This window comes from Mobula hypostoma, chromosome 5 (genome assembly GCF_963921235.1).
Source record: "Mobula hypostoma chromosome 5, sMobHyp1.1, whole genome shotgun sequence".
NCBI lineage: Eukaryota > Metazoa > Chordata > Chondrichthyes > Myliobatiformes > Myliobatidae > Mobula > Mobula hypostoma.
The window spans coordinates 197427773-197453391 of record NC_086101.1 but is presented as its reverse complement, the minus strand read 5'-3'; the positions used below and the strand labels follow the sequence as shown (position 1 = coordinate 197453391).

The window sequence follows — 25619 nt, the reverse complement described above, 5'->3', positions numbered from 1 at the left end:
TTTAAGGTACCTTTTCTAACCCCCTCCTTCATGCGAGGGTGGGCAGTGCTATCCTAAAACGGGATGCCCAGTCGCCCTGGATGCTGCCGGACATCTCTGCTGCCCCGGGTACAGAGACGAATGACCACTGGTCCAAAGGCTGCCTACGTGCAGGTTTGTGACTACAACTGCCAGTGGTCATCTCCACCTGTTGCTTCGCCACTCCCCCACTGCCGCAGGGCTTGACTAGTTGGGTTTGAACTGAGATGAATCGCACAATAGAAACCTGTGTGTGATGGAGTTTTCAGTGGAACAGCCGTTGCACCGGGGCAATCCCACTCTCTCGGCAGAAGAGACCTTGATCCAATGGCACGGACAACTGTTACGCCTGGAGACCTCTCCCGCTGCAGTGGATGACCAGGACGTCTAAGTGTCTTGTCGTGCTCTTAGCGCTCCACAACGCCTGCTGGCCTGCCTTCTTGACCATTGGACCATTAATCGGTCTCCTCTGCTCAATCTGCCTGGGCCAGACTTCACACACTGGGATAGACAGATCCCCTACCTCACCGAGGGTCGAAGACCCGTCGGCTACCCTCACCTGGTTTGGCCCGTCTGCCGAGACGGTTTACCGGGGTGTGGCCATTGCATGTTACAGCTACTTGGAGCCACTGGTGAGAGCTGAGCGCCAAGTGGGGACCAAAGGGGGACGAGCTGCCCTGACAAAGGGCACGGCAGGCCCTCCCACCAGAGGTGCTACCCCTCCCTAGACACCCCATACATGCGAATAGTCTGTAGTGAGCCCACAGAAAGCATCTGGCCCAGACAGGGTACCTAGCCAAGTACTAAAGACTTGAGCTGATCAACTGGTTGGAGTGTTCACCAATATCTTTAACCTCTCATGTTGGCTTTCTGAGGTACCCACCCTCTCAAGCAGGTTTCAATCATAGCGGTGCCTCAGAAGACAGTGGTAACCTGCTTCAATAACTATCATTCAGTAGCACTTAAAATGCATTGAGAAGTTGGCAATGAAATATATCAACTCTTGCCTGAGGAGCGACTTGGATGCACTCCGATTTGCCCACCAGAACAACAGATCTACAGCAGAGGCCAGCTCAACTCTTCACTCGACCCTAGCTCATCTGGACAGTGAAGATACATCCATCAGGATGCTCTGTATCGACTACAGCTCCGCATTCAATACTATCAACCCCTCAAAAGTAATCAATAACCTTCAAGACCATGGCCTCAATACCTCCTTATGCAATTGGATCCTCGATTTCCTCCCTTGCAGACCCCAGTTCGGATTAGCAACGACATCTCCTCCACAATGTCCATCAGCACAGGTGCACCTCAAAGCTGTGTGCTTCCCCCCTGCTCTACTTGCTTTAAACTTTTGACCGTATGGCTAAGGACAACTCCAATGTCATATTTAAGTTTGCTGACAACATCATTGCCGTAGGCTGAATCAAAGGTGGTGATGAATCAGTATGTAGGGGGGTGGGAGATTGAAAATCTGTATATGCCACAACAAACACCTCTCACTCAATCAACAGGAATTCTGCAGATGCTGGAAATTCAAGCAACACACATAAAAGTTGCTGGTGAACGCAACAGGCCAGGCAGCATCTCTAGGAAGAGGTGCAGTCGACGTTTCAGGCCGAGACCCTTTGTCAGGACTAACTGAAGGAAGAGTGAGTAAGAGATTTGAAAGTTGGAGGGGGAGGGGGAGATCCAAAATCTCCCCCTCCAACTTCAAATCCCTTACTCACTCTTCCTTCAGTTCGTCCTGACGAAGGCTCTCGGCCTGAAACGTCGACTGCACCTCTTCCTAGAGATGCTGCCTGGCCTGCTGCGTTCACCAGCAACTTTTATGTGTGTTACCTCTCACTCAATGTCAGCATTGCCCTTGCATGAAAAATCCTACAAAAAAGTAGTGGATACAGCTCAGTCCATGATGGGTAAAGCCCTCCCCACCACTGAGCATATCTAAACAAAGCGTTGTTGCAGGAAAGCAGCAATGGTCGTCCAGAGAGGCAACTTTACACAATTTCACCCACCCCATCACTGAACTAGTCCCACAACCTATGGACTCACTTTCAAGGATTCTTCATTCATGTTCTCAATATTTACTGCTTATTTATTTTTCTTCTTTTCTGTTTTTGCAGTGTTTGTTTTGCACACTGTCCATCCCGTTGGGTGTGGTCTTTCATTGATTCTATTTCGTTTCTTATATTTACTGTGATTGCTGGCAAGAAAATTAATCTCAGGGTTGTACACTGTGATATATACAGTACTATACAAAAGTCTTAGGCACAGGAAAAAAATTCTGTAAAGTGAAGATGCTTTCAAAAATAATGAAGAATTTGTAAATATCAAAAAAAATTACTCTAGGGAGCAACAAACTGTAAAAAAACTAAATGAAATCAAATCAATATTTGTTGTGACCAGCTTTTGCCTTTAAACCTACATCAATTCTCTGTGGTAGCTTGTTCCAAGCAGCTCACCAGAATTCTTCTGCAGACTTTGACTGTCTCGCTTGCTCCTGTCTCTCCAGTTAATCCCAGAGAGCCTCGATGTTTTTCAGATCAGGGTTCTGTGGAGGCTGTACCATCTGAAACCACTATAAAACGAATCTAGGGTGCTTAGGACTTTTGCACAGTACTGTATGTACATCGATAATAAATTGACTTTGAACTTTGAAAAGGTCAGCACTTTGTGAGTTGCTCTGTGCTGGAATGTTCAATATCTCTTAAAATTCTTCTTTCACCTTAAATGCACACCCTTTAGAAGCTGACATTTCCATCCACGGAAAATATTCTGATTGTACATATAATCCATGCCCTCGATGAATGTTGAGGAGAGCTTCTCTAAGTCTAACCCCTGACCCCAGGGGTGTGTCATGGAACATTGTGACGGGAGCTTCATTCTGTCTGACCCTGGGCTTGTGTGACTGGACAGTGTTGGGGGGGGGGCGGGGAGTTTCATCTGTGAGGACTTTGGGATGGTGCAGATGCAGCTTATGATGTGATGATGTAGAGGGATCTTCACTGTGTCTGCCCCTTGACAGTGCGTGATGTGATGATGTAGAGGGAGCTTCATTCTGTATCTGCTCCTTGACAGTGCGCGATGTGATGATGTAGAGGGATCTTCACTGTGTCTGCCCCTTGACAGTGCGTGATGTGATGATGTAGAGGGATCTTCACTGTGTCTGCCCCTTGACAGTGCGTGATGTGATGATGTAGAGGGAGCTTCATTCTGTATCTGCTCCTTGAGAGTATGTGATGTGATGATGTAGAGGGATCTTCACTGTGTCTGCCCCTTGACAGTGCGTGATGTGATGATGTAGAGGGAGCTTCATTCTGTATCTGCTCCTTGAGAGTATGTGATGTGATGATGTAGAGGGATCTTCACTGTGTCTGCCCCTTGACAGTGCGTGATGTGATGATGTAGAGGGAGCTTCATTCTGTATCTGCTCCTTGAGAGTATGTGATGTGATGATGTAGAGGGATCTTCACTGTGTCTGCCCCTTGAGAGTGTGTGATGTGATAATGTACAGGAAGCTTCAATCTGTGTCTGCCCCTTGAGAGTGTGTGATGTGATAATGTACAGGAAGCTTCAATCTGTGTTTAGGGATGGTGCAGAGGGAGTTTCACTCTACACCTGACCCCGGGAGTGTGTGATGGGATGGTGTGGAGGAAGCTTCACTTTGGAAATGTTGGGCTGATGGGGAGGATGTTGGTGGATGTGTCCAACAGGCTGAAGGACGTGGCCTGTCCACAGTGTGAGTGAGAGGACAATGTGCATTTCTCTCCATTCCCAGGACACGGGTGCTGTCCAGGCCTGGTGAACCCCACATGCAGTAGGGTATGCCCCACGCGGTCCTGTTACCTCCAGCAGAGACAATGGCGTCGGCCCATCGCACTGTCTCTTCAGTGTAGTCTCTGCGCTTCACCAGGCGAACCTCGATGCCTTCCTTCCTGAGGAGAGATGGAGAGAGGGTCACTCCGAGACTGTCAGCAGAGTCTGAAGAATACAACACAGAGAGAGACCCTTCAGCACAACTGAGACTGTGAACGCTTCCTATCCCTGAAGCTAACCAAACCCTTTAACTTCCCACCTCTACCACTGGGGAGCTCATTTCACACACTCCCAACATCCTGCACAGAAAACCTTGACCCTCACATCCCTTCTGGATCTTTCCCCTTAAACTTCTGCCCTTTAGTTTTAGATTCCCCTACCCTGGGGAAGAGACTGTGACCACTCACCTTATCTATCCCCCTCATGATTTTATAAACACTCTTAAAAGTCACCCTTCAGTCTCCAGTGAGAACAGACGCAGTCTGATCTCTGCTTGTACTTACAGTGCCTCCAGACTGGGCAACGTGCTGGTAAATCTCTCCTGCACCCTTTCAACAGTGTGTAGTGACCAGAGCCACACCCGGTCTGGCCAGTGTTTTGTACAATGGCAACACAGCTTCCCAGCTCTACACTCAATACCCTGCCTGGGAAGGTTCCTTAAGGTTGTCGTAGCTGGGATGGTAATGGGGATAAGCTCCTTCTATTTATTAACTGCTCCCAATGGCACACATCTGAAACAGCCTCTGACAGCCTCCTGGACTTCACATGTGGAACCATTTCTACTGACAGAACGGACAAAGGCGGGTTAAAACCAGTGCCTTCATGCACACTAGATTCCGGGCTATAAACCTGCAACCCAACTTTCTGCTACACATCAACACTCCTCAGCCCCCCGTTCTTTATGTAGACGGCCCTCAATACATTAGCCCACTTGTACGCATTAAATTCCATCTACACATTCCACTGAAACCTGCCCATCTAGATCCCGGGACAGCCCTCCTTGCTAATCTTGTTGTGACTTTCTTCTCACACCAGTGGTATTCTCATCCAAGACATGTCCACCACTGGTTACAGGCTTCCCTCCACTACATCCTGCTGCCCTGATATCACCCAGACAATGCCGGATTCAGTTTGTCAATTACAGGCTGCCTCCAGCACAATTCTAACTACATTGGTCATTAAGGCATCGTATGCTTCAATGTACATGTGACAAATAAAGCTAATCTTTGAATTTCCTGAACTCCATGCCTACCAGCCCCCTCTGGGATGAAGATACAAAAGTCTGAAAGCATGTACTGCCAGGCTCAAGCACAACTTCTGTGCTATTACTGAAAAGGTAGTAGCACAGACAGAAGCAGGAAGCAAACAGTGCTACTTCAAACTTTGTGGCCAAATTTGCAGATGATATGAAGAAGATAGAGGGGCAGGTAGTGTTGAGGAGGCCAGAGGAGGCCGCAGAAGGACTTGGACAGATCAGGAGAATGGGCAAGGAAGTAGCCGACGGAACACAGTATCGGGAAGTGTATGGATAATGAAGGAGCTGAATCCTGTGCTGATTTTAGGCGATGGTGAGAAGATGGAGGAGGGGAAACGTGAACAGGACAGCGTGTTGAGTAGAGCATGTGGGGGGTGGAAAATTACCTGACACTCGTACCATTCAGTCACAAGGTTCACGGTGCACAACAAGAAGTGCACACTCCCAGCTAACAATGTTGAAAAACAGAGCAAGTGTACGGGGACGGGGAAACGTACCGACTGAGGTCTCAGGACGGGCAGAAGCAATGTCACAGGGTGAAGGACAGAACTAGTTCAGTTTGAGTTGTGGAATAATCTCGAAGCCACAACCCTATGTTCATTTTATGGGGAGCATAAACTATGTAAATTTACAAGGACTTTGTTCAGAGGAGAGCGAACTGATAACATGAGATTTGAATCAGCTTAAAATAGATTGTGATAACAGCAGAGGACAGGGGAGGTGAACACTTGTAAACTATAGAACGTATAGGAGTGTGAAACCACTCTGCCCATCAAGTCAGTTCCACTATTCAACAGATCACTGTCGTTTCAGTCTTTCCTTGGCAGGGGCATACAAGAGCAACAATGACACTGGGCTACAGCTAGAATACCATGTGCAGTTCCCAGATGGATGTGAGGATGCAGAACAGGTTCACCAGGGTGTTAGCTGCTTCGCAGTGTTCTAGTTATGAGGAGAGACCGGAGAGTTGAGGCTTGTTTTCCATGGGTCAGCGACACTGAAGGAGCAATGACTTGTAACAACCTTGGGTCACTTGTAAACACAGTAGATTTTAGAAATCCAGAACAACACACAAAATGCTGGAGAAACTCAGCCGGTCAGGCAGCATCTACGGAAATGAATAAACAGTCAATGTTTCCAGCCAAAATGCTGCCTGACCTGCTGAGTTCCTCACCATATTGTGTGTGTTCCTTGCAGACATGTGGTGGGCATCGTCTGCTTACCGGAGACTATCCAGCACATGCTGAACACTCAGAGTGTGACGGTGGTGTCGCTCCAGCAATCCACAGTAACTGGATCCCTTCGTAGCAAGCTGCAAACACACAACACAGCCAGGTGAGGGCAGGGCTGACAGCGCACCAGGAGATACCCCGAACACCAAGCACTGATACAACAGGAAACAAGGATTCACCTACATCGCTGCCAGGCCAGGGCAAGCAAGGCTTAGAGGCTCCTTTGCAAAGTAGACAGAGGAGGCAAATTCAAAAAGTATATAGCTGACAGCAGAGGCAAAGGGAGAATGAACCCTGGTATGGAAACACCAATGCCCTTGAACAGAAAATTCTACAAAAAATAAGATATGGCCCACGAGTAATGCCCTCTCCACCACTGTATCCATTATACAGAGCCCTGTCACAGGAAACCCACATCTAGGACCTCTGCCATCCTCTTCTCATCGCCGATGGCATCAGGAGGGTGGTACAGGAGCCTCAGGACTCTCACTATCGGGTCCAGGAATAGTTATTACCCCTCAACCATCAGGTTCCATAACCAGAGGGCATAACCTTACTCACCCTAACATTGAAATGATTCCACAACCTACGGACTCACTTTCAAGGACTTATCATTTCATGTTCTCAATATTTATTGCATATTTATTTCTTTGATTTTACTTTGTACTTACTGTGAATGCCCACAAGAAAATGAATCTGGTAATATACATGTACTTTGATTATAAATTTACTTGAACTTTGGCAATGCAAGATGAACAGATGCAACCCTCTCACCAGGGTTCGTACCCCAACTTGGCTCATTAGCTACTCTAACAGCCATGTGACTTTTAACGCCTTTCATAAGCAATACATGTCTAGGGTTGCTATAATTTGGGGTTCAATCAAACAGGAATGTTGGGATGTTCTGATTAAAGGAATCTCAATTTGAGTGAATGCTGTGAAAATACTGGCCATACACAATTATCAGTAGCCCAGAAATGACAGGTCATACACCAGCATAAAATTATAAAGAAGGTATAAAGTTTTCAACTTTATCAACCAGTTAACAGAAAGAAAGAAGTGCCCATTAGTTAAGCCAGTTGAAATGTGCATGTAAACATTGGAGCACATTTCTGTAGTCACTCTGCGTATCACTTCAGTCACAATACTGAATTCTCATTACCAACCACAGGTAGAACTTCCCTTCTTACAATCCTCTGACTTGTGAAGCACTCCTTGGATTGGGGTTGCCCCTTCAGATGGAATCCTCCAGGTATCTTCCCTGGTCCCCAGTGCTCCCTCCGCCACACCTCCCACCAAAAGACCCCAAACCAGACTACTGTCCTTCAGAAATCTTGCCACCCGGCTCTCTGGAGCCTTCTCTCAATACTGACTGGCTGACACAACATTCCGAAGTCGGACAATGTGGCTCCTTAAGCCACAACACCCTTACCTGCAGGATATACTGCTCTTACATAAAACTGCTAAAGTAAAATACCTGCCAGCATTAGAACATTGCACAAGGTAGGAAGTTTCAGTCATTAATTTTTAGGATGTGCCCACCAACAGAATTGTGTGTCCTTGAGGAGGGAGCTCCAGCATTCCGACCCAGTGATGGGGGAAGATGGGCAAGTCAGGACATTGGGTGAATTAGCAGGGAAGCTGTGGGTAGTGTTCCACTGTACCTGCTGGCCTTTTTCCTGCTGCTTTAATGCTATCACCTCCCACAAAGTAAAACCAAGCAATATACATGACAATATTTCACCCCCAGACAAGCACAATACCTTTTATACTTACTTCTACTGACAAGACATGGAGGTACCTTCATGAACTTCCACAACGCCCGATGACCCTGTGATTTTAGTCTCTGAGGCTGATGTACAAGCGGCGTTCAGGAGGGTGAACCCACAAAAACCATTGGGCCCAGACGGGATACCTGGCCGAGTACCAGAGATCTGAGCTGATCAACTGGCTGGAGTGTTCACTGACATCTTTAACCCCTCGCTTTGGCAGTCTAAGGACCCCAGCTGCTTCAATTATACTGGTGCCTAAGAACGTGGTAACCTGCCTCAGAGACTATCGTCCGGCAGAATTTACATCCACAGTGATGAAGTGTTTCGAGAGGTTGGTGATGAAACATATCAACTCCTGCCTGAGGAATGACTTGCATCTGCTCCAATTTTCCTACTGGAGCAACAGGTCCACAGCAGATGCCACCTCAACTCTAGAACATCAGGATAGTGAAGATGCACGCATCCCGATACACTTGATCAACTACAGCTCGGCATTCAACACTATCATACCTTCAAAACTAATCAATAAGCTCCAAGACCTTGGCCTCAATACCTCCTTGTGTAACTGGATCCTCAATTTCCTTACTTGCAGATCCCAGTCAGCTCTGATTGCCAACACCTCCTCCACAATCTCCATCAGCACAGGTGCACCACAAAGCTGTGTGCTTAATCCCTGCTCTACTCACTTTATACTTTTGACTGTGAGGCTAAGCACAGCTCCAATGTCATATTTAAGTTTGCTGACAACACCAGTCATAGGCCAAGTCAAAGGTCAATCAGGCAATAAGAGGGAGGTTGAAATCAGAATCAGGTTTATTATCACCGACATGTGTCATGAAATTTGCTAACTTAGCAGCAGCAGTTCACTGCAATCCATAATACAGAAGGAAAAAAAAATTAGTAGATCAATTACAGTATACGTATATTGAATAGATTAAAAAAAAGTGCAAAAACAGAAAATAATATATATTAAAAAAGTGAGGTAGTGTCCAAGGGTTCAATGTCCATTTAGGAATTGGATGGCAGAGGGGAAGAAGCTGTTTCTGAATCTCTGAGTGTGTGCCTTCAGGCTTCTGTACCTCCTATCTCAGGGGTCCCCAACCTTTTTTGCACCGCGGACCAGTTTAATATTGACAATATTCTTGTGGACCAGCCGACCGGGGGGGGTGTTCAAGTAGGGTTAAACTCAGCTCAACATGTCTTTTACAGTTAGGGTTGCCAACTTTCTCACTCCCAAATAAGGGACAAAAGTAGCAGTCAAATACGGGACACTTGTGTTAACCCCCAGAAAGACTACCATGACCATGAAGCCTTGCGCGGGCACCTGTGTGCGCATGCGCGTACGTGCCGATTTTTTTTCCACAGTTCGGTTTTGGCTTAATCTTCCGGACTACACTGTACATACATTATTTCTACTTTATATAGGCTGTGTGTTTATCATATCATTCCTGCTTTTACTATATATTAGTGTTATTTTAGGTTTTATGTGTTATTTGGTATGATTTGGTAGGGTTTTTTTGGGTCAAAAATTTTTCCCATATAAATTAATGGTAATTGCTTCTTCGTTTTACACCATTTCGGCACGAAAGGTTTCATAGGAACGCTCTACCTTAGCGGGGGAAATACAGGACAAGGGCGGTCCCGTATGGGACAAACCAATTTAGCCCAATATACGGGATGTCCCGGCAAGTACAGGACGGTTGGCAACCCTATGTTCAAGTTCAACAGAGTGTGACAGGGAATGAGGAAAGGTGCAGCTGACTCATATCGTTTCCTCGCGGCCCAGTAGCACATGCTTTGTGGCCGGATGGTTGGGGACCGTTGTCCTACCTGATGGTAACAGTCAGAAAAGGGCATGCCCTGGGTGCTGGAGGTCCTTAATAATGGACGCTGCCTTTCTGAGACACTGCTCCTTGAAGATGTCCTGGGTACTTTGTAGGCTAGTGCCCAAGATGGAGCCGACTAAATTTACAACCCTCCGCAGCTTCTTTCAGTCCTGTGCAGTAGCCCCCCCCCCCCACCATACCAGACAGTGACGCAGCCTGTCAGAATGCTCTCCAGGGTACATCTATAGAAGTTTTTGAGTGTATTTGTTGACATGCCAAAGTTTGAAGTATAGTCGCTGTCTTGCCTTCTTTATAGATGCAGTAATATGTAGGGACCAAGTTAGATCCTCAGAGAACTTGACACCCAGCATCTTGAAACTGCTCACTCTCTCCACTTCTGATCCCTCTATCAGGATTGGCATGTGTTCTTTCGTCTTACCCTTCCTGAAGTCCACAATCAGCTCTTTCGTCTTACTGACATTGAGCTATGCCTAGCCACACAGCCATGGGTATATAGAGAGTAGAGCAGTGGGCTAAGCACACACCCCTGAGGTGCACCAGTGTTGATCGTCAGCAAGGAGGATATGTTACCACCAACCCGCACAGATTGTGGTCTTCCAGTTAGGAAGTTGAGGATCCAATTGCAGAGGGAGGTACAGAGGCCCAGGTTCTGTAAACCTGGCTGCGAGGTGCCAAATAACCACTTCTTGCTCAATGTGAGCAAGACCAAGGAGCTGACTATTGAAGCAACTCACATCAAAGTTGCTGGTGAGCGAAGTTGCTGACTATTGACTTCAGATGGAGGAAACCAGAGGTCCATGACACAGTCCTCATCGGGGGAATCAGAGAAGAGGGTCAGCAACTTTAAATCCCTTGGCATATCACTTAAGAGGATCTGTGCTGAGTCCGCACATTCTGTCATTATAAAGAAGGCACAACAGCGCCTCTACTTTCTTAGAGGTTTGCGAAGATTTGGCATGTCATCTAAAACATTGACAAACTTCTATAGATGTGCAGTGCAGAGCATACTGACTGGTTGCATAACGGTCTGGTATGAAACACTGGAAAGGAAAAATCTACAAAACATATTGAATACTGCCCAGTCCATCAAAGGTAAAACCCCACCCCACGACTGAGCACAGCTAGGAGAAATGCTGTCGCAGGAAAGCAGCATCCACCACCAAGGGCCCCCATCATCCAAACTATGCTCTCTTCTTGCTGCAGTCATTAGGGAGAAGGTACAGGAGCCTCAGGACTCACACCACCAGGTTCAGGAACAGTTATTACCCCTCACCATCAGACCCTTAAACCAGAGGAGATAACTTCACACAGCTCTCAGCAACCCCATTGTCACAAGGACCAAGCAGCCCCCACCCTAAACATTTTCACAGAACTGATTCCACAACCTTTCAAGGACTCTAAAACTGCTACTCTCAATATTTATTGCTTATTTATTGTTATTTTGTTTTCTCTTCAGTTTTATATTTGCAGAGTTTGTCTTTTGCACACTGGCTGTTTGCCCGTCTTTGTTGTGTGCAGATTTTCATTGTTTCTATTATGTTTCTTTACAGTTACTGTGAATGCCCACAAGAAAATTAATATGGTGACATATATGTATTTTGTTAATATATTTACTTTAAACTTCACTGTAGAATTCATCCACTTGGGGGTTCTATAGTCATCTGAGTGAGTATGTGCATTGTGCAGATGGTACACCCTGTTTCCCATGGAAATGGGGGTGAATGTTTAGGGTGGGGGCTGCTTGGTCCTTATGAGAATGGGATTGTTGACAGCTGTGGAGCTTTATCCAAGAAAGAAGAGCATGTCCCATCTCACTTCTCACCTTAGTCTTGTAGATGCTGGATATGCCTTGGGGTGCCAGGTGAGGCTCTCACCTGGGTGTATCTCCAGTATATGAATGGCTGTTGCAGACTGATTTCTCAGGAAATGGTTACCCAGGACATTGATGGTGGTGGACCTGGCAAGGGTAACATCAAACCCTAACCTAACCAAGTGACAAACACAACAGGCCAGGCAGCATCTATGGAAAAGAGTACAGTCGGTGTTTCTGGCAGGACTACCACTACAGCAGCAAACCCACTACTGCCTAATTCTATCTTCTTACCGAGACCCACAAACAAGACCACCAAGACAGACCATCGTTTCTGCCTGCTCAACCCATCATATCAGTAAGTACATGTTCGGCACAGCATTGTGGGTCAAGGGTCCTGTATGGTGCTGTAGGTTTTCTATATCCCCAGATTCATTCACTTCCTACCAAAACTCATCACACCTTGCACTCTCTCTCTGCACCATCTTAACAACTTCCAGTTCCCTGCGCCCCCCCACCCCCCACTGTCTCACCATGAGCACATGGACATTTAATCCCAGTACACCTCCACTCACCGTCAGCAAGGTGTTGCAGCTGTCTTTCTTGAATACAGATCCAGACAGGTCCCTTCACTAACACTCACCTCTGCTTGGTAGAACTTGTGCTTACCCTCTGCACCTTCTCTTCTGATTCCTCCCACTCTTTACACATCACAGTTGCAGTGTTGGCATGAGCATTCATTGTTCCAGACTACACTGGTACCAAGACCCAACTCCCTCTCCACCATCTCAACCACTGCATTTGTGCTGCCTATGTAGAACTTAATGTCAATAAATTTGCTACTAATGACCATTGTGCCTTCAAATCTGACCCCGCTCTCATTTCTTGACTTCATGAGACATCTCACCAACATTCATAAAAAACCCACTGACCCCCACAGCAATGCCTCAGAAATGCAGCATCCATCATTACAGACCCCCATTGCCCTCTCCTTGCTACCGCCGAGGGGGAGAAACAGGAGCCTGAAGACACACACTCAACATCTCAGGAACAGGCCATCAGATTTTTGAATGAACAATGAACCCATGTACAACATCTCAATTTCTTCTCTCTTTGTGAACTATATCTAATGTACATTAAACATTTAAAACTATATAACTGTATAAACACAAATACATATATCTCTCATTATAATTAATAATTCTCTATGTATGTGCCGCAAAGCACCAAGTTCACCTGCAACTCCTCCAACCTCTCCCGCACTTGGCGGACACAGACACAGACTGGGCGGCCAGTTTGCCCGCAGCACCGCTCCGGCAGAGCGGCAGTCCGGATCACCGGCTTACCGGCGTTATTCATTCCGCAGTCCCAGCCCCGGCCCGACAGGAACCCACCCGCTGAACATGATAGACGCGGCGGCTGCGACCCCGAGCCCGGGATCAGGTTAAGGTCGCGGTCTGACTTCCATCCCCATAAACCACCCTCCCTCTCGGTCTCTGCGTGCCCAGCCCCCGGCCCCCGCCTCGGGCCTCACCCGCTGCCGCAGCGCCGCCTCTCGCTCTCCACCCCGCTGCTGCTCGAATTCGAAGCGGGTGGTTTTGGCTACCACGGCCACGCGTTGGGGCTGGAAGGGTCCAGGTCCGGGGCCTGAGCTCCGGGCCCTCCCTCTGATCAGCAGCGCAGCCGCCAGGCCCCCGCGGAGCACAGCCAACGCCATGGGCCAAACCAGGCCCACTGCGCAAACGCATTGGAGTCTACCTCCCATTGCACGCCGGGACCTGTAGTCTTTTTGCGACGCACTGATCAGGACCAGATTTAACGTCAGTGGCATACGTCGTGAAATTATTAACTTTGCGCAGCAGGCTAAGGCAATACGTAGTAACAGAAAAGAAAGAAAACCGTGGATTACTAATATGTGTGTGTTAAATTAAATAAGTAGTGCAAAAACAGAAATAAAAATGTAGTGAGGTAGTGTTCATGGGTTCAATGTCCATTCAAAAATCGGATGGCAGAGGGGAAGAAGCTTTTCTGGAATTGCTGAGTGTGTGCCTTCAGGCTTCTGTACCTCCTTCCTGATGGTAGCAATGAGTAGAGGGCATTTCATGGGCGATAGGGTCCTTAATGCCATCTTTTTGAGGTACCGCTCCTGAAAGAAGTTTGGATACAGTACCAGGGAGGCTGGTGCCCAGGATGGAGCTAAATTTCCAACTCTCTGGAGTTTACTCCAATCCTGTGCAGTTAACCCCCATACCAGGCGGTGCTGCAGCCCTGTCAGAATGCTCTCCACCGTACATCTGAAGAAACTTTTGAGTGTTTTATGTGACATACCAAATGTCCTAAAACTCCTAATGAAATATCAATCCAGCTACTATATGTTGGGTACAGGTTAGCTCCTCAGAGATTTTAACACCCAGGAGCTTGAAATTGCTCTATGAGGACTGGTATGTCTTCCCTTTCTAAAGTCCACGATCAATTCTTTTGCCAGCCACTGGTGGATGGAGTAGCATCTGCACTGGAATTCAAGGCGAGTGGTCGCAGGTTCGAAGCCAGCAGCTCCTTTATACTTTATTGTTGCCAAACAATTGGTACTAGACCATACAATCATCACCTGCACCTCCTCCAACATCTCCCGCACTCGGCAGACACAGACTGGGCGAACAGTTTGCCCGCAGCACCGCTCTGGCAGAGTGGCAGTCTGGGTCGTGTCCTTGATTATCCTGGCAGCACTGCTCTGACAGCATGCGGTGTAAAGTGAGTCCATGGACGGAAAATTGATTTGTGTGATGTGCTGGGCTATGTTCACGATCTTCTGCAGCTTCTTCTGGTCTTGGACAGGACAACTTCCATACCAGGTTGTGATGCACCCTAGAAGAATGCTTTCTACGGTGCATCTATAAAAATTAGTGAGAGTTTTAGGGGACAGGCCAAATTTCTTTAGTTTTCTCAGGAAGTAAAGGCACTGGTGGGCCTTCTTGGCAGTGAGCTCTGCTTGGTTGGACCAAGTCAGGTCATTTGTGATATTGACCCCGAGGAACTTAAAGCTTTTTTTAAATTTTTATTGAAGGAATGACACAATACAGAATACATAATGGATTACATGTTCCTCCATTTTGCTTTTATATCGTACCCCCAAACAAACCTCCCCCCACCCGCCCTCCCACAGCATATCATGGCAGCTAATATATTTACAACACAACAATTCACAAATACAAGTACGGACATTTCACAACCATACCCCACACTACTTCAAGACGACGGCTCACACACATCTGCAACATGTCAGATGATCCAAAATATACTCATATTTACAATTCATCAACCACCCTGTGAGGTAAATTATAAGCGTGTTAAATGGGAGGCAACTTCCCAAGTACAATCAAATGCCCTCAACTAGTAGGTAATTCCTTAAGACTCCCAAAATATGATAAGAAAGGTCCCCATTTCAAATAGAACTTTTTCACAGACCCCCTCAAAGTGAATTTAATCTTTTCTAATTTCAGGAAAAACATTACATCTTCTAACCAAGCAGCAGCAGTTGGGGGAGTGGCAGATTTCCAAACCAGCAAAATTCTCCTACGGGCCAATGGCGATGTAAATGCAATGATATCCGACTGGCTTCCATTTAAATCCAAATCATCATCTGCCACACCAAATACAGCTATAGGCGGGCAAGGTCTCAGTGTCACCCCCAAAACCTCACTGATAATTTTAAAAACCAGTGCCCAATAGCCGTCAAGCTGAGGACATGACCAAAATGCATGTACTAAACCAGCCAGAGAGAAGGAACACCTGTCACAGTCAGCGTCCGTCCCAGGGTATATGTCTGCCAGTCTGGCTTTACTTAAATGTATCCTGTGTAAAACTTTAAATTGTATGAGCCCCAGTCTAGCACATGATGATGAGAAATGAACCCTATTCAATACTTTTGCCCAATATTCCTCCGCCAGATCCATACCGAGGTCATCCTCCCTCCTGCTCTTAGTTTTGTTTAGATCTTGAACTCCCAAAGACATCAGCTGAGAGTATAGTTCAGAGATCAGCCCTTTATTGTTAAAGCTAAGAGTGAGTTTTTCCCATAACATAGCAGGTGGTAGATCAGGAAAAGAGGGAAATTTTTCCTTGACAAAGTGGCGAATCTGTAGGTATTTTAAAAAATGATTATGTGGAAGGCCACACTTACCGCGCAGGTTATCAAAAATGTTATCAGTATACAAATCCTTAATGCACGTAAGACCGTTCAAACCCCATTGTCTGAAAGCTGAATCGAATGTGGAGGGAGGAAATAAATGGTTTTTATGAATGGGGCCCAAAACTGAAGCTGATATGAACTTATAGTGGCAGCGAAATTGATTAAGAATTTTGAGCGTGGAGAGCACGACCGGGTTAGATGTGAATTGAGAGGATTTCAATGGCAAGGAAGAATACACCAAAGCTGGGAGAGACGCGGAGTGGCAAGACTGTGACTCAAGCAGGCACCAGATTATATCTGGCCGGTGGAGCCAAAATAATACTTTTTGCATGTTCGATGCCCAGTAATAATGAATAAAGCTGGGAAGACCCATTCCACCTACGTCACGACCTCTTTGGAGAGTGTGCTTATTAACCCTTGGGACCTTATTTTCCCAAATAAAGGAGGTTATAGCTTGGTCGACTGATTTGAAAAAATAACTTAGATAAGAAAACTGGCAAACACTGAAACAAATAAAGAAATCTAGGAAGTACAGTCATTTTCACTGACTGAATTCTCCCAGCTATAGTAAGGGGTAAACTGCGCCATCTCTCGAAATCAGCCTTCACTTGGCTAACCTGAGGCCTGTAGATAGTTTCAAACAGAGATGTAAAAGAGCGAGTAATATGTATTCCTAGGTATACAAAACCATCTTCAGATAAAGGAAAAGGCAAAGATTCCTGTCGGATCTGTAGGGCCAAGTTATTAATGGGAAAGCATTTGTTTTTTTGAAAGTTCAGTTTATAGCCAGAGAAGGCTCCAAATTGACCTAATAATGACACAATAGCAAGACTACTACCTACAGGGTTGCTAACTTAAAGTAAGAGGTCATCAGCATATAGGGAGACACGGTGTTCCATGTCCCCTTTTCTAACACCTTGAAATAATGTAGTTGACTTAAGTGCAATAGAAAGAGGCTCAATTGCAATTGCAAAAAGAAGAGGGGGTAATGGGCAGCCTTGGCGCGTGCCACATGTTAATGGGAAATAGTCAGATCAAAAATAATTTGTCTGTATACATGCTAAAGGCGAGTGGTATAGTAGCTTAACCCAAGCTACAAATATTCTGCGAAATCCAAATTTCTCCAAAACACCAAACAAGTATACCCACTCCACTCTGAACTTAAAGCTTTTGACCTGTTTCCACTTGCGCACCACCGACGTAAATTGGGTCGTGCGGTCCGCTACTCCTTCTGAAGTCAACAACCAATTCCTTCGTCTTGCTGACGTTGAGGGATAGGTTATTGTCTTCGCACCATGCCACCATGTTCTTAATTTCCTCTCTGTACTCAAACTCATCATTACCTGAGATACGGCCTACAATTGTTGTGTCATCAGCAAACTTATATATTGAGTTTGATGGAAACTTGGCTACACAATCATGGGTGTACAGTAAGTACAGCAGGGGGCTGAGTACACAGCCTTGTGGGGCACCGGTGCTCAGAGTGATTGTAGAGGAGAGCTTGTCCCCTATTTTTACAGCCTGGGTCCTGTCTGTGAGGAAGTTGAAGATCCAGCTGCAGATCCAAGTGCTGAGGCCCAGGTTCCGGAGCTTAGGAATCAGTTTATTTCGAATGATGGTATTAAAGGCAGAGCTGTAGTCAATGAAAAGGAACCTTACGTATGCGTCTTTATTCTCCAGATGTTCTAAGGAGGAATGTAGGGCCAGAGAGATGGCATCTGCCGTTGACCTGTTGCTCCGGTAGGCGAATTACAAAGCGTTGAGGTTGACCGGTAGGCTGTGGTTGATGTGTGCCATAAGCAGTTGCTCAAAGCACTTCATAGCAATTGATGTCAGAGCCACAGGTCGATAGTCATTCAGGCATGTCACCTTGCTCTTCTTCGGCACTGGGATTATCATTGCCTTCTTAAAACATGAGGGGATCTTAGACTGAAGCAAGGAGCAGTTGAAGATGACAGCAAACACTCCAGCTCGCTTGCTTGCACAGGCCTGGAGAACCCGTCCTGGGACACCATCTGGGCCCGTCGCCTTCCTTGGATTTATCTTCAGGAAGGTCCTTCTAACGTCCTCCTCGGTGATGATGAATCTCGATGCAACCAGGTTCGGTTCATCTGGAGGGAGCGGGATGTTCCTCTTCTGTTCGAGTCTTGCGTAGAATACCTTAAGTTCGTCAGGAAGAGAAGCGCCACAGTTATTGATATTCCCAGCCTTTTCTTTGCGCCCAGTGATCTCATTTAGACCCTGCCGTAGTCTACTGGCATCCCTCTGGATAGCCTGGGCTTCCAACTTAGCAGACAGTGAAGAAAGCTAATGGCATGCTGGCCTTCATAACAAGGGGAATTGAGTATAAGAGAAAAGAGGTCCTTCTGCAGTTGTACAGGGCCCTGGTGAGACCACACCTGGAGTACTGTGTGCAGTTTTGGTCTCCAAATTTGAGGAAGGACATTCTTGCTATTGAGGGAGTGCAGCGTAGATTCACAAGGTTAATTCCCGGGATGGCGGGACTGTCATATGTTGAAAGATTGGAGCAACTGGGCTTGTATACTCTGGAATTTAGAAGGCTGAGAGGGGATCTTATTGAAACATATAAGATTATTAAAGGATTAGACACACTGGAGGCAGGAAGCATGTTCCCGCTGATGGGTGAGTCCAGAACCAGAGGCCACAGTTTAAGAATAAGGGATAGGCCATTTAGAACGGAGTTGAGGAAAAACTTTTTCACCCAGAGAGTGGTGGATATATGGAATGTTCTGCCCCAGAAGGCAGTGGAGGCCAAGTCTCTGGATGCTTTCAAGAAAGAGATGGATAGAGCTCTTAAAGATAGCGGAATCAAAGGTTATGGGGATAAGGCAGGAACTGGATACTGATTGTGGATGCTCAGCCATGATCACAGTGAATGGCTGTGCTGGCTCGAAGGGCTGAATGGCCTGCTCCTGCACCTATTGTCTATTGATATTGCCTCTTGGCGCCCTTAATGGCTTTCCAGAGTTCATGCCTGGATTCCGTGTAGCGACTGGTATCCCCGGACCTAAAAGCCGCAGCTCTAGCCTTTAAAAGAGACTTGACCTCATAATTCATCCAAGCTCCTTGCACGCTTTCCATCCATGCTGGGTTGAGCATTGAGCTGGCAACTTGGCCTCATAAAAAACAGATAAATGGCAAGTTTGCCATCCAAAGTGCCACAAGGCACAGCGGAGAAGAAGAACAACAATCAGACAGTAAAACAATTGGGTGCTGTGCAAGACTGTTGCTGCGAAACCACGCAACTAACTGACATATCTCACTCCTGTATGACCTCTCTGCCAACAATGGTTTATCATCAGCAAATTTATAGATACACACGATTTATCATTGACTCTTCACGTGGCCTTCGATCACCTGAAGAAAACAAATATCTATGTCAGGAAACAACAGGAATTCTGCAGATGCTGGAAATTCAAGCAACACACATCAAAGTTGCTGGTGAGGCAGCAGGCCAGGCAGCATCTCTAGGAAGAGGTGCAGTCGACATTTCAGGCCGAGACCCTTCGTCAGGACTAACATCCTAACCTATGTCAGGATGCTGTTTATTGACTACAGCACAGCGTTGAACACCATCGCTCCTACAATTCTGGTCAAAAAGCTCCAGAACACGGGTCTCTGTACCTCCCACTGCAACTGGACCCTGCTATTCCTAAATAGAAGACCACAATCAGCAGATTAATAGATGGCATTTAAGCTGTGCTTAGCCACAGACATGGGTATAGAGAGAGTAGATCAGTGGGCTAAGCACACACCCCTGAGGTGCGTCAGTGTTGATCGTCAGTGAGGTGGAGAGGTTATTTCCAATCAGCACAGATTGTGGTCTTCCGTTTAGGAATACGAGGGGCCAGTTGCAGAGGGAAGTACAGAGGCCTGAGTTAGAAACATAGAAAACCTACAGCACAATACAGGCCTTTTGGCCCACAAAGTTGTGCCGAACATGTTCCTACCTTAGAAATTACTAGGGTTACCCATAGCCCTCTATTTTTCTAAGCTCCATGTACCTATCCAAAAGTCTCTTAAAAGACCCTATCGTATCTGCTTCCACCACCGTTGCCAGCAGCCCATTCCACGCACTCACCACGTACTCACGTACTTACCCGACATCTCTTCTGTACCTACTCCCCAGCACCTTAAACCTGTGTCCTATTGTGGAAACTATTCCAGCCCTGGGAAAAAGCCTCTGACTAACCACACGATCAATGCCTCTCATCATCTTATACACCTCTATCAGGTCACCTCTCATCCTCCGTTGCTCCAGGGAGAAAAGGCCGAGTTCACTCAACCTATTCTCATAAGGTGTGCTCCTCAATTCAGACAACATCCTTGTAAATCTCCTCTGCACCCTTTCTATGGCTTCCACATATTTCCTGTAGTGATTAGATTAGATTAGATTATGAGGACACGCAGTCCTCTTTTATTGTCATTTAGTAATGCATGCATTAAGAAATGATACAATATTCCTCCGGTGTGATATCACAGAAATGCAGGACAGACCAAGACTGAAAAACTAACAAAACCTCATAATTATAACATATACATAGAACATAGAATAGTACAGCACAGTACAGGCCCTTCAGCCCACAATGTTGTGCTGACCCTCAAACCCTCCCTCCCATATAAGCCCCCACCTTAGATTCCTCCATATACCTGTCTAGTAGTCTCTTAAACTTCACTAGTGTATCTGCCTCCACCACTGACTCAGGCAGTGCATTCCACGCACCAACCACTCTCTGAGAAAAAACCTTCCTCTAATATCCCCCTTGAACTTCCCACCCCTTACCTTAAAGCCATGTCCTCTTGTATTAAGCAGTGGTGCCCTGGGGAAGAGGCGCTGGCTATCCACTCTATCTATTCCTCTTATTATCTTGTACACCTCTATCATGTCTCCTCTCATCCTCCTTCTCTCCAAAGAGTAAAGGCCTAGCTCCCTTAATCTCTGATCATAAAGCATACTTTCTAAACCAGGCAGCATCCTGGTAAATCTCCTCTGTACCCTTTCCAATGCTTCCACATCCTTCCTATAGTGAGGCAACCAGAACTGGACACAGTACTCCAAGTGTGGCCAAACCAGAGTTTTGTAGAGCTGCATGATTACATCGCGACTCTTAAACTCTATCCCTCGACTTATGAAAGCTAACACTCCATAAGATTTCTTAACTACCCTAACTAACTGTGAGGCAACTTTCAGGGATCTGTAGACATGTACCCTCAGATCCCTCTGCTCCTCCACACTACCAAGTATCCTGCCATTTACTTTGTACTCTGCCTTGGAGTTTGTCCTTCCAAACTGTACCACCTCACACTTCTCCAGGTTGAACTCCATCTGCCACTTCTCAGCCCACTTCTGCATCCTATCAATGTCTCTCTGCAATCTTTGACAATCCTCTACACTATCTACAACACCACCAACCTTTGTGTCATCTGCAAACTTGCCAACACACCCTTCTACCCCATCATCCAGGTCGTTAATAAAAATCATGAAAAGTAGAGGTCCCAGAACAGATCCTTGTGGGACACCACTAGTCACAATCCTCCAATCTGAATGTACTCCCTCCACCACCACCCTCTGCCTTCTGCAGGCAAGCCAATTCTGAATCCACCTGGCCAAACTTCCCTGGATCCCATGCCTTCTAACTTTCTGAATAAGCCTACCATGTGGAACCTTGTCAAATGCCTTTACTAAAATCCACATAGATCTCACCCACTGCACTACCCTCATCTATATGCCTGGTCACCTCCTCAAAGAACTCTATCAGGCTTGTTAGACATGATCTGCCCTTCACAAAGCCATGCTGACTGTCCCTGATCAGACCATGATTCTCTAAGTGCCTATAGATCCTATCTGTAAGAATTTTTTCCAATAGCTTTCCCACCACAGCCGTAAGGCTCACTGGTCTATAGTTACCCGGACTATCCCTACTACCTTTTTTGAACAAGGGAACAACATTCACCTCCCTCCAATCCTCCGGTACCATTCCCGTGGACAACGAGGACATAAAGATCCTAGCCAGAGGCTCAGCAATCTCTTCTCTCGCCTCGTGGAGTAACCTGGGGAATATTCCGTCAGGCCCCGGGGACTTATCTGTCCTAATGTATTTTAACAACTCCAACACCTCCCCTCCTTTAATATCAACATGCTCCAGAACATCAACCTCACTCATATTGTCCTCACCATCATCAAGTTCCCTCTCATTGATGAATACTGAAGAGAGGACCTCGCTCCCTTCCACAGCCTCCAGGCACATCTTCCCACCTTTATCTCTAATTGGTCCTACCTTCACTCCTGTCATCCTTTTTTTCTTCACATAATTGAAGAATGCCTTGGGGTTTTCCTTTACCCTACTCGCCAAGGCCTTGTCATGCCCCCTTCTTGCTCTTCTCAGCCCCTTCTTAAGCTCCTTTCTTGTTTCCCTATATTCCTCAATAGACCCATCTGATCCTTGCTTCCTAAACCTCATGTATGCTGCCTTCTTCCTCCTGACTAGATTTTCCACCTCACTTGTCACCCATGGTTCCTTCACCCTACCATTCTTTATCTTCCTCACTGGGACAAATTTATCCCTAACATCCTGCAAGAGATCTCTAAACATCGACCACATGTCCATAGTACATTTCCCTGCAAAAACATCATCCCAATTCACACCCGCAAGTTCTAGCCTTGTAGCCTCATAATTTGCCTTTCCCCGATTAAAAATTTTCCTGTCCTCTCTGATTCTATCCTTTTCCATGATAATGCTAAAGGCCAGGGAGCGGTGGTCACTGTCCCCCAGATGCTCACCCACTGAGAGATCTGTGGCCTGACCCGGTTCATTATCTAGTACTAGATCTAGTATGGCATTCCCCCTGGTCGGCCTGTCCACATACTGTGACAGGAATCCGTCCTGGACACACTTAACAAACTCTGTCCCATCTAAACCCTTGGAACTAATAAGGTGCCAATCAATATGAGGGAAGTTAAAGTCACCCATGATAACAACCCTTCTATTTTTGCACCTTTCCAAAATCTGCCTCCCAATCTGCTCCTTGGTATCTCTGCTGCTACCAGTGGGCCTATAGAATAGTCCCTATAGAGTAACTGCTCCCTTCCTGTTCCTGACTTCCACCCATATTGACTGAAAGGAGGATCCTGCTACATTACCCACCCTTTCTGTAGCTGTAATAGTATCCCTGACCAGTAATGCCACCCCTCCTCCCTTTTCTCCCCTCTCTATCCCTTTTAAAGCACTGAAATTCAGGAATATTGAGAATCCATTCCTGCGCTGATGCCAGCCAAGTCTCTGTAATGGCCACTACATCATAATTCTATGTATGTATCCAAGCTCTCAGTTCATCACCTTTGCTCCTGATGCTTCTTGCATTGAGGTACACACATTTCAGCCCTTCTACCTTACTGTCTTTACACCGTTTATTCTGCTTCTCTTTCCTCAAAGCCTCTCTGTATGTTAGATGTGGCTTTACTCCATGCACTTCTTTCACTGCTCTATCGCTCCGGGTCCCATCCCCCTTGCAAATTAGTTTAAGCCCTCTCGAACCATGCTAGCAAACCTACCTGCAAGGATATTACTCCCCCTTGAGTTCAGGTGCAACCCATCCAATCTGTACAGGTCCCACCTTCCCCAGAAGAGATCCCAATGATCTAAAAATCTAAAACTCTGCTCCCTGCACCAACTCCTCAGCCACGCATTCAACTGCCATCTCCTCCAATTCTTACCATCACTGTCACGAGGGACTGGCAGCAATCCTGAGAATGCTACCCTTAAGGTCCTGTTCTTCAGTCTTCTGCCTAGTTCCCGAAACTCATACTTCAGGACCTCATCCCTCTTCCTGCCTATGTCGTTGGTCCCAACATGTATCACGACTTCTGGTTGCTTTCCCTCTCGTACCAGGATGTTGTGCACCCGGTCAGAGACATCCCGGACCCTGGCACCCGGGAGGCAACAAACCATGCGGGTGTCCTTCTCACGTCCACAAAATCTCCTGTCTGCTCCCCTGACTATAGAGTCTCCAATGACGACAGCTCTCCTCTTCTCCGTCCCACCCTTCTGCACCACAGGGTCAGACTCAGTGCCGGAGGCACTGCCACCGTGGCTCACACCTGGTCAGTCGTCCCCGCCAACAGTATCCAGGACGGTAAACTTATTATTCAGGGGAATGGCTACAGGGGTGCTCTGCACTACCTGTCTGCTCACCTTCACTTTCCCCCCTCTGACTGTCACCCAACGACCTGCTTCCGACAGCTGTGGTGTGACTACCTCCCTGTAGCTCCCATCTATGACTGCCTCATTCTCCCTTATGAGTCGAAGGTCATTCAGCTGCTGCTCCAGATTCCTTACACAGTCTTCCAGATCGCCCAGCCGTATGCACTTCTGGCAGATGTGACTCTGCGGGAGAGGGGAGTTCCCCCAAGACTGCCACATCTCACATGAGAGGCACATCACCGTCTCGGGAGACATTGTAAGAACTAACTGCGAGCTAGCTTGTCCTCCGCCTCTTCTCATCGAGGCCTCTCGAGTCAAAGCCCCAAAGCTCCACTCCTTCACTGGCCGCTTTCCAGTTACATAGTTATAGCTACAACAGTGCAACAATACCATAACTTGATGAAGAACAGGCCATGGCACAGTAAAAAGTTCAAAGTCTCTCAAATGTTCCACATCTCACACAGAGGGGAGAAGGAAGAAAACTCTCCCTGCCATGCCTGTCCACAGTCCGACTCTGAATCGTCCGAAAACTTCGAGCTCTGATCAGCCCTCCGACACCGAGTACCGAGCACCATCTCTATCTGAACGCTTCGACCTCAACCTCGGTCGCCAGCAGCAGGCAAAGCCGGGAATTTTGGGGCCTTCCCTCCGGAGATTCTTGATCGCACAGTTACAACGGCAGCAAAACCAGGCATTTCAGAAATTTCTCCAGATGTTCCTCTGCTTCTCACATCTGTCTTCATCAAATCAGAATTGTCCACGGCCCCTATTTAACAGATACGATATCATTTCACCAGAGAGCGTTGCACTGCCATCTTCTCCTCGCGACCAGAACTGAGCACAGTACTCCAAGTGGGGTCTGACCAGGGTCCTATATAGCTGCAACATTACCTCTCGGCTCCTAAACTCAATTCCACGATTGATGAAGGCCGATACGCCTTCTTAACCACAGAGTCAACCCGTGCAGCTGCTTTGAGCGTCCTATGGACTCGGACCCCAAGATCCCTCTGGTGCTTTTTGACCAGAATTGTAGGAACGATGGTGTAAAACACTGAGCTGCAGTCAATAAACAGCATCCTGACAGAGGTATTTGTTTTGTCCAGGTGATCCAAGGCCACGCGAAGAGCCGATGAGATTGCAGCCACTGTAGACCTATTGTAGTGATCGGCAAATTGCTGTCCTTGCTGAGCAGGAGTTGATTCTAGTCATAACCAACCTCTGAAAGCACTTCATCACCATAGATAGAGGTAAGTACAGCCAGGCGACCAGACTTTCCAAAATGTGGAATTGGGATAGCACGGTAAGCACCCTTGATGGTGGTGTAACAGTGGTCCAGTGGGATTTGTTGATGATAGTTATTGCGAGACTTAATTATGTAGAAGCATTAATCTGTAATTTTATTTTCTTATACATTTAAATGTAATTAAACAGATTTAAATAGTAATCGCAAAGTCA

At 46.7% G+C, this 25619-nt stretch overlaps 2 protein-coding genes across 4 annotated transcripts in view; both read right to left on the bottom strand.

Annotated features, from left to right (window-relative positions):
* nadk2 (NAD kinase 2, mitochondrial) overlaps positions 1-13505 on the bottom strand; it is a 63984-nt gene extending 50479 nt beyond the window's left edge. Inside the window, exons 1-3 of one of the 3 annotated variants that reach the window (XM_063049666.1) lie at positions 13288-13505; positions 6316-6404; positions 3868-3956 (exon numbers count right to left, since the gene is read on the bottom strand). In XM_063049666.1, the coding sequence (XP_062905736.1) occupies positions 3868-3956; positions 6316-6404; positions 13288-13470 (361 nt within the window). In that variant the 5' untranslated portion in view covers positions 13471-13505. Of the gene's footprint in view, positions 1-3867; positions 4003-6315; positions 6405-13287 lie in introns of all 3 variants that reach the window. The other 2 variants (XM_063049667.1, XM_063049668.1) reach the window with 2 other exon arrangements.
* A 3971-nt stretch (positions 13506-17476) lies between these two features.
* Positions 17477-25619, bottom strand: part of LOC134347274 (receptor-type tyrosine-protein phosphatase alpha-like) — a 192945-nt gene continuing 184802 nt past the window's right edge. The window contains exon 26 of the mRNA XM_063049658.1: positions 17477-18102. Within this exon, the coding sequence (XP_062905728.1) occupies positions 17692-18102 (411 nt within the window). The 3' untranslated portion in view covers positions 17477-17691. The remainder of the gene's footprint in view (positions 18103-25619) is intronic.